General features: G+C 42.0%; 1 protein-coding gene across 2 annotated transcripts in view; it reads right to left on the reverse strand.

Moving 5' to 3' along the window:
* LOC103361951 (sorting nexin-4-like) overlaps nucleotides 1-7522 on the reverse strand; it is a 13149-nt gene extending 5627 nt beyond the window's left edge. For both annotated transcript variants that reach the window (XM_008288185.1, XM_008288176.1), the window contains exons 1-10: nucleotides 7439-7522; nucleotides 6616-6740; nucleotides 6336-6474; nucleotides 3868-4017; nucleotides 3715-3762; nucleotides 3555-3610; nucleotides 2521-2593; nucleotides 1511-1572; nucleotides 755-820; nucleotides 545-634 (exon numbers count right to left, since the gene is read on the reverse strand). In XM_008288185.1, coding sequence (XP_008286407.1) covers nucleotides 545-634; nucleotides 755-820; nucleotides 1511-1572; nucleotides 2521-2593; nucleotides 3555-3610; nucleotides 3715-3762; nucleotides 3868-4017; nucleotides 6336-6474; nucleotides 6616-6740; nucleotides 7439-7522 — 893 coding nt within the window. The remainder of the gene's footprint in view (nucleotides 1-544; nucleotides 635-754; nucleotides 821-1510; nucleotides 1573-2520; nucleotides 2594-3554; nucleotides 3611-3714; nucleotides 3763-3867; nucleotides 4018-6335; nucleotides 6475-6615; nucleotides 6741-7438) is intronic.
* Between the last annotated feature and the right edge of the window lie 970 nt (nucleotides 7523-8492).

The following is an 8492-nucleotide window of genomic DNA, read 5'->3' on the forward strand; positions in this document are numbered from 1 at the left end:
CTGTGCATGAAATACAACAACTAGTGGCATCTAAAACAATACCTGGTGGGTTTAGTGGTTTATTAATAATAAGAATACAATGATTTACAGTTTTATGTGATTTCTAGTCTCCCTATATCTTTTTAAATTCTCAGAGTGATTTATATTTTCTAGTGTTACATCTGTCCTTTCTTATTTCTTTACATATTACCAGGTGTCTCATTTAGCCACACAATAATAAGTAATTATTCTCATCTGATATTTACTTGATATTACATGGACTGTGAAACTGTACATCTTTTCTGGAGTCTCTTTGAACAACAGGGAAGATTCGACCAAATATTCACAACAGATAACTATCGCAGGAATCATGTCGACTCTGTGGCGACACTTGGACAAGCTGACCCTGCTCGCTAAATGTTCTGTCTTTGGGAGTTTTGTTAACGCATGATGAAAAGCATAGAGTGGTGGCATTAGCTTCAACTGTGAAAATGACGTTCATGAAGCTACTACGTCTTAAGCTGTTCAAATAGTTTGTAAAGATGTGGCTAAAACTGTGTCTTACCTCAAAGCTTCAGCATAGGAAAGATATTCTTTCAGCTGATCTGCATAATGCTCCTCTTCTTCTAAGATGTCATCTATTGAGGCAGCGTATCTGCAGGTGTGTGACAAAAATGTGTGTCTTGAGAAGAGCAGTCCTATAGCCCGTGTTAAATGTATGTGTAAATCGTAGATATGGTAACTGTGAGAAAAACCACATGACTCAAATACATACGCGTCCATATGATGACCAGCACTCTGCAGCCCATCTCCCATCTCCTTCTCGATGGCGCTCCACTCACTGCAGTGAACACATGGACAGACACACGTTTGTAAATGTGCTGGAGGAGTGTAACACGTGATGCTACATTTGAAAATGCTGTTTTGAAGAAAGTTTGGGGTTTACTGGGCCTTCCCTCATCCAAATCAACGGTCTGCCGTGCAGATTGTAAAGCCTCCAAACCTCAAACAGTTTCTGGGCATCTGTTTCACTCTGCTCACATTTTCACTCACAGTGAAGAGAGAGAGAGACAGGAAAGTGGGGGAGAAGAATGGTGGAAGGACCTGCAGAAGAGGCCATGAGCGGGATTTGAACTCATGACCTCCACATCAGGGACTTTAACCGCTGTCCATGGGACGCCAGCTCAACCAGGTGAGCTATAGCAGCGCCTCAGGATTCAGATTGTGATAATATCACAATTTTAAGTTTACATTTGGTCATCTTCCAAACAGAACCACATGTCATTAGTGAAAGAACCACTACAAAGCTGAAAATTGATGGCTAACAAATTTCAACGACGTTTAAAAAAAAAACAACAAAAAAAACAGGTCTTTCACACCTGTTTTGGGGTTCAGATGATCAAGACAAAATTTGATTTGTGATTTTGGACTAACATTGATTTGACCAACAAGACAATAAAAACAGCACCAATTGATCATCCACTCAGATGTTTTAGTCTTGCACAGACACATTACATGTTAATTTTCAAACCTGAAGACTCTTCCATAGTTGCCGTGGACCTTGTAAACACCGTACAGTCGATCTGCGACCCGCTACAGGACACACACACACACACACACACACACACACACACACAAGAAATGCTGACTACTGAAGGAATCATGTGGTGACAACGTTTCCTCAGTTACTGTTGTTTCCAAGATCAATAATGAACTTTCAAACTTTTTCTACCAGTTAGTTTTTTTTCCTTTGAGACGTTCTGAGCTCAGTACAAGCCAGTGCCACTGTTTAATGTTCAGCAGCTATGATCAAACCCGTTAACATGGAAGGGTTTGCTCATAGTGAGCCTACATCATGTTTATTCAGCCACAACAGGCTCTATTCAACCAATCGTTCACCACCGTCTTAGCACTAAGCGGCAGACAGAGACACCTACAGACTGAACGCAGCTTAAAACTTAAAAAGCAGATGACAATATGTGATCACATCTTGTTTCTGGCCCCTAAGGGCCTAAAAAAAAATCAGTTACAGCAGGTTTAACGAGTCAATGTTTGTAGCAAGTTTGAATGGATTTATACGGTGGCCCAGAAGTGTCACAACAAAACAAAAGCCACAACACAATAAGCCACAACGCTATGAAATTAACCACAACAAAATTAGCCACAACACAACGGCTGCAATGGAAGTTGTTGTTTTTAACCCAGAAGTTATACTGTGAAGTGCGCAACGCCACACGAAGTGGGCAGAAGCTGGAGATTGTTGGACACTATTTGCCATCAGTATTTTACTTACTTTTGAGTTGTTTCCAACAATCTCCAGCTTCTGCCCACTTCGTGTGGCGTTGCGCACTTCACAGTAGAACTTCCGGGTTAAAAACAACAACTTCCATTGTGTTGTGTTGCGGCTAATTGTGTTGTGTTGTGGTTAATTTTGTAGTGTTGTGACTTATTGTGTTGTGTTGTGGCTTTTGTTTTGTTGTGACACTTCTGGGCCACCGTAGATTTAAGCAAACATGCATGAATGAACAATGAAGAACTTACTGCTCGTGCTCGGAGCAGCTGAGATGTGTGAGACTGAAGCTCGTCGCTGTAGTGTTTCATTTCCATGAAGCGTCTGAATAAGAGGATAAAAACACACATACAGAAGACAGATCAATGTGTTCGTTGATTACTTTCTACCAAGTCATTTAAAGGTTTATATAATTTTGTGGACCTGAAGCAGAAAAAAATGACCAATTTTTACAATATGTTGTATTTCATTATTTTGATAACTGATGGAAGGTGTTTGTGTCTTTCAGGCGCCTCAGAGTTTGCAGGAATGTGCAGGTGGACTGATAAGAGAGAATATAGTGTTACACTCCTATGCAAGGTACAACAAAAACACAGAGCTATCCTCCCATAACAGGATAAAGACAACTTACCCGTCTATAGGCAATGTGATGAGAAGTGCATAAATACTGACAGTCCTTTTACTCGGGGAGCTCCTCTCCCATAACCTTGTGTTGTGTAACGTTCTGTAAACTGCTGACTTCAAGATCCTCGTTTTGAGAGTGCTGATTCTTCTTTACCCACATTAATCCATACTTTTTTTTTGGAAAGAGTTTTAAATTGAAATTCTAAACATTGGATGTTTCATGATGTCAAATGTGAGAGGTCTGAACCGTTCTGGTCTGTCAATAGCGAGAACACCTTAGAGTTTTGGAACATTTGTCAAAAAACAAGACATTTAATGATGTCTTTCTGAGCTCTAGATCATCCTGACCTGGCATGTGTATTACATTCTCTGATGCTCTATCATTCCAGTCATCTAAAAAACAATCAACAGATTAACTCACGACCTTGAATTGGAGGACAAATACAAGATCTGTTAGACTAATCATTAATAAATAATACATAAAAGAGTCCTTTAAACTTCCAGCTTATTGCATCTTAGTTATGCAGTTAGTCACTTAGGTGAACATCTAGCTCCAATTTTAAATTATTTACTTTTTACTGAACAGGGATGAACTACTGACACTAGTTATGACTCTGGATAGCCCCCCTTACAGAAAAAATAAGGAAGACTTAAAACTTACTTATCTGGATTTCTAACCCTGAAGGTGGCACTGAGAGCTCTGAGCCTGGAGTCTGCCTGCAAAGGAGTCACAGGAGGTGCTTCAGCTTCATCAGTGCTGAGAGCATCTAAATGAATTGACTGTAAAAACACAGACTAGAAGCTCCACCAGTGTCCAGTACCTTTGCCTGAAATCCTGTCTCATACACGACTTCCTTCCAGCCATTTTCCTGCCACACACAGTAGAAGAAGTTGTTAGTAATATATTGGTAAAAAACAAAAACAAATGACAATTAATAATCAGATGGACAGGTCCAGAGTCCAGCACTGTGTACCTCAGTGAGGAAGTGGTAGAGGATCTTGTCATTGGAGAGCACTGGATGAGAAGCCACACGAAGCAGAAAGTTCTCCAGCCCGACTCTGCGGCGCTCCACAAAATCTGGGTCCATGTTGTCCGCGGACAGCTTGTGCCACACAAACTCCGCCTGCGTGGAGCAGAACAAACATTTTCAGCTGACCTTCTTTGGACGTTGTCTTTCTTCACACCTGATTGTTAGTGCTGCTGAGATGAGTCCATGTGGAAACTATCTATAGAAACTTTAAACTCGAAGGCTCTGGAAAGTATTCACAACACTATTTCTGCTAATCACTGGCCTAATTTGAGTTGTAAAGGTAAATGGTTTGCACTTTAATAGTGCTTTTATCCAAAGAGCTTTACAATGTGCTTCTCATTCACACACATTCATACACCAGTGGTGACAGAGCTGCCATGCAAGCTGCTGCCTGCCATTGGAAGCAACTTCAGGTTCAGTGTCTTGCCCAAGGACACTTGGACTGTGGAGGGCCGGATCGAACCGCTAACCTTGTGATTAGAGGACAACCTGCTCTACCACCTGAGCCACAGCCGCCCATAGTGTAGCTGTAGTGAACAAACAGGTTTGTAACAGCCTGAGATGGTGTTAGTGTTGCTATGATACCAAACTCTGACTTCAATGCAAAACCTGCTTAAATATACAGACACTGGAATGATATCAGCAAAAACCTAAAACATCAGCAAAAGTAATGGAACAAAAGATTAAAAAATAATATGACACTCTTTGTATTCATTAAAGAAACTGAAATATTTTGATAACATCCATGTAAAGGCAGTGGAGTCGGCATGTAAACAAAAACATCCATGAAACAGCAGGACTGAATTATCGTACTATAATGTGTTACACATGTTTATGTCCAACCAGAACTGGAGGCACTCTTCCATTCTGTTGACAGTTTATGTGAAGTCTACTGTGACTAACTTGGGTTTTACGATGGACAGTGATTTTAAATTGGACCGCCAAACTCGTGCAGTCGTTAAGTCGAGTTTCTTTCACCTCAGGCAGCTTGCTAAGGTGAAGCCTTTACTCATGTACCAGCACTTTGAAATGGCAATCCATGCCTTCATTACCTCTCGGCTGGACTACTGTAACGCACTTTGGAGTTAGCCAGTCCTCCCTCGCAGGTCTCCAGTTAGCTCAAAACGCTGCCGCCCGTCTGCTAACTGCAGCACATCACACCCATCCTGGCCTCCCTCCACTGGCTGCCTGTGCACTTCAGTGTTCATATTAAGATTCTTTTTATTTGTTTTCAAAGCTTTAAATGGCCTCGTCCCGCCCTACCTCTCTGAGTTTCTTCACCCCATGCCCCATGTACAGCACTTTGTTTCAGCTGTGGCTGTTCTAAAGCGCTCTATAAATAAAGTTGATTTGATTAAGAGCAGCTCCTTATACATTCATGTCTTACCACCCTCATGTCACAAAGCTACTTAATATAAATGACGTACATGCAGAGATATGCATGATCATTTATAACTGGTGTTGCTGATGTGGTTCCTTGTGAATGCCTGATTATTGCAGTAATGCCAGTTAACACTACCAGTATTAATGCTGTGGTTACAAAAAGAACAATCACACATTGCCAAGTCAGTTAATAAGGTGACGTCAAATTAAAACATTATCTTTGCTCTTCATTGCCTTGTCAAACTCCATGCTGAGAAAGTTTGCTCTTCACAAAATGAATCGCACTGGTTTGACTTATATTTGAGGGCGTGATTTAACTGTGTTATCTGTTACATTTGCTAAGCTGTCGGTCTTTAAATTCTTTGAACTAGTCGGCATGTCTATCACTGCAACAATGAACAGGTTGGATCGCTCAGTCTGTGCAAGTTAAACATCTTTCAGAGAGGCATTATTTGGTGGTCGTGGTTTCACCCTGACTGTTGGCTGAGTGAAATAAATAGACGATAGAAGTTCCAGCCCGATCCACACACGATAGATTAATGGGCAGCAGTAACCCGTAGCAGACGCTAATGAAGGACAGGAAATGATGACCACATTTTGCAACTTGCCATGCCTCTTGCTTTGTTTCCATGACAGTTGCAGGGTTCTTATGAGGAAAAAAAGCGGCTGGCATGACGGCACAAAGAGGAGGTAGAGCACACTGAAACCCTGTCGCACAGCGAGGCAACTCAAAGGAAAAAATGAGCTGCTTTAAACACTGTCATTCTTTAAGTACTGACACTAACAAAATGAAGAATGGTGTTGTTTGTAATGGCAGGCTGTTGCGACAGTTTTCTTGCACTGGTACGCTGGACAACACCAGATGGTATGTTGCATTTTCTAATGAGAAAGCCAGCCGCATACTGACTGACCTGGGTTGACTAAATGGAAGCCAGTGGTGATTTCTCAAGCTAATTACGCTTATCCTGTAACAACAGATTATGTTTCTTTGTAGACACAGTATGAAAGTAAAACCACGCTGGACTCACCCTCTTCTCAGGCAGAGGGGGCGCCACGATGTAGGGATAGGTGACGATCAGGTAGTTCCGCAGCAGCTCAAACTCACTGTATCGCCTCCACAGAGAGTCAGGCGCCGGGTTACGACCATCAGCCACTGCGTCCATTGGCCTTGAAAGATAAAACCACAGTTTAGTTTCCTTTTAGGGCTGATACAGGAAGACAGGAGTCAATCCAACGCATCGCTACAACACGAGCAAGAATACATATCAGAACATCCACAGCACTTCCTCTCAAATGTGCTGTCCCCACCTGGTTTCGATGAGGTACACGGTGAACGTCTCCTGCATGCTCACTGCGTTCTTGCCGCTCCTCTTCTCAGCCTCGGCCACACAGATCTCCATCCTGCGCAGCAGAGTGGAGCCTTCTTCCACCATCTGAAGCAACACAAGAAGACAACAGCTCTTTGTCACACAGCTGGGTCTGCAACACCCCAGTTAGCTTTGCAATGAAGCTTCCCTTTTGTGCATTTGTCATTAAGAGAATTAAAGTTCTCACAATAAAAAACGGCATTTTAAAGCTCCCATGTGGCATGAGCCAGTCCAGATCTGACCAGTACATAGACGGTGGTTTTTATTGTAGTTTACATGAGAAAAAGGCAGTGAATCCTGCTTTTACACTTTCATAAACAGAATAAAGGTTACCCACAAAGACAGCTGGTTTCAGACACCATTACAGGCTTCTCTAGGATGTCTAACACGGTTTACCAGCATGACATGGAGGAAAAAGCGCTGCAAGGAAAGTTTTCCTTCAATCGGAAGCCAACTTCATCCTCCTGCTTCCTAACAGCTGTCAACATGGACGTCATCTCTTCAGCTAACGAACGTTCACAATAACACAACAGTACACTTCAGTGTCCACCCTGACAAAATAAAAATAAATAAAAACGGTTTCAAAGGTGAACACAAAACCAGAACTGAGCAGAACTGGAGTGCGTTATCTTACGTTTTCCTAGCTCTAGTGTAAGCTAGCTCTGCTGAGCTGGACGTCGTTAGCCGACATTAACGGCAACGTAACGTTAGCACAGCTAACTGTCCGCTGCTAAGAATCATTGAGGTGAAACAGGAATGAGCACCGTGTTGTTCAGGCTCCCGTCTGCTGCTGTTTGGTCGGAATCGTCGTCAGTAGCCACCGAGTCGTCCTTCCCATCCTCCGCCATCCTCTTCTTCTTCTTCCCTGATGTTGGTGGATGTGATCCAGGACGCATGCGCACAGCGTCGCTCCAGCCACCAGACTGACAGTCAGGAAGAGGATGAGCAGAGTGGATGTTTCTGTCTCACACTTCAGTTTGATCACATAGGACCACTATATGAAGAACATAGGACGGATGAAGACTGTAAAACTAAATACAGTAGATTGGGTAGGAAAAAAAGGGATAATATACAAAATATACCTACAGAAAACTTAATAAAGGAAGAATAATTACTGAAGTGGTTAACACTCACATCCAGGAGGGCACCAATAGTGAAGCATAGTAGAGGGCGACACACACACTCATAAAACTGGAGCTACATGCATTCACTCTTATTTTACAGAACCATTTCTCCATTTCTTTACAGCCATTACATTCATGCACATGCTATTTAACAGTGCAACCAGCCCCATGTGGCATTCAGAAAATGTATACGCTGATGTTTTTTTTTTTTAAGACTTCATGTTCTTGTTAGTGAAAAGCACACAGTGTACTGTACAGTTTTTATATGTAAATAAAGAATCTGTACATGTTTCTATTAAAGTGTGTTGGATTTAGGAAAACCTTTGGATTTACTTGAAGCTCTTGTACAGACGTTTGAAGACTGTTGGATAACACCTCTGTACAAGTGGTACAAACTGCTGAACGATGCAAAACTGACCCAAAACCTGCAACTAAAAGACATAAAACTACAGGCTGGATGGACACAGTTTGATGTCCCCACCAGGAGGGTCTCCTGAGCAGAACAAAAACACCTGACATGGATGTCTTTGGTGTACTAATATCATTTAAATTGGAATTATTTTATGAGCTTTGTCAACAGCTTAGGAAGCACAACTTTAGCAACCATGAAAAAGTTAAGTATACGAGTCTCATGTGCTTCTACATGACAGTGTTGCCTGCATACGCAAATAATGAGGGTGAGTGACCAATAAAG

Source organism: Stegastes partitus, unplaced genomic scaffold (genome assembly GCF_000690725.1).
Source record: "Stegastes partitus isolate 25-593 unplaced genomic scaffold, Stegastes_partitus-1.0.2 Scaffold12, whole genome shotgun sequence".
Taxonomy (NCBI): Eukaryota; Metazoa; Chordata; class Actinopteri; family Pomacentridae; genus Stegastes; species Stegastes partitus.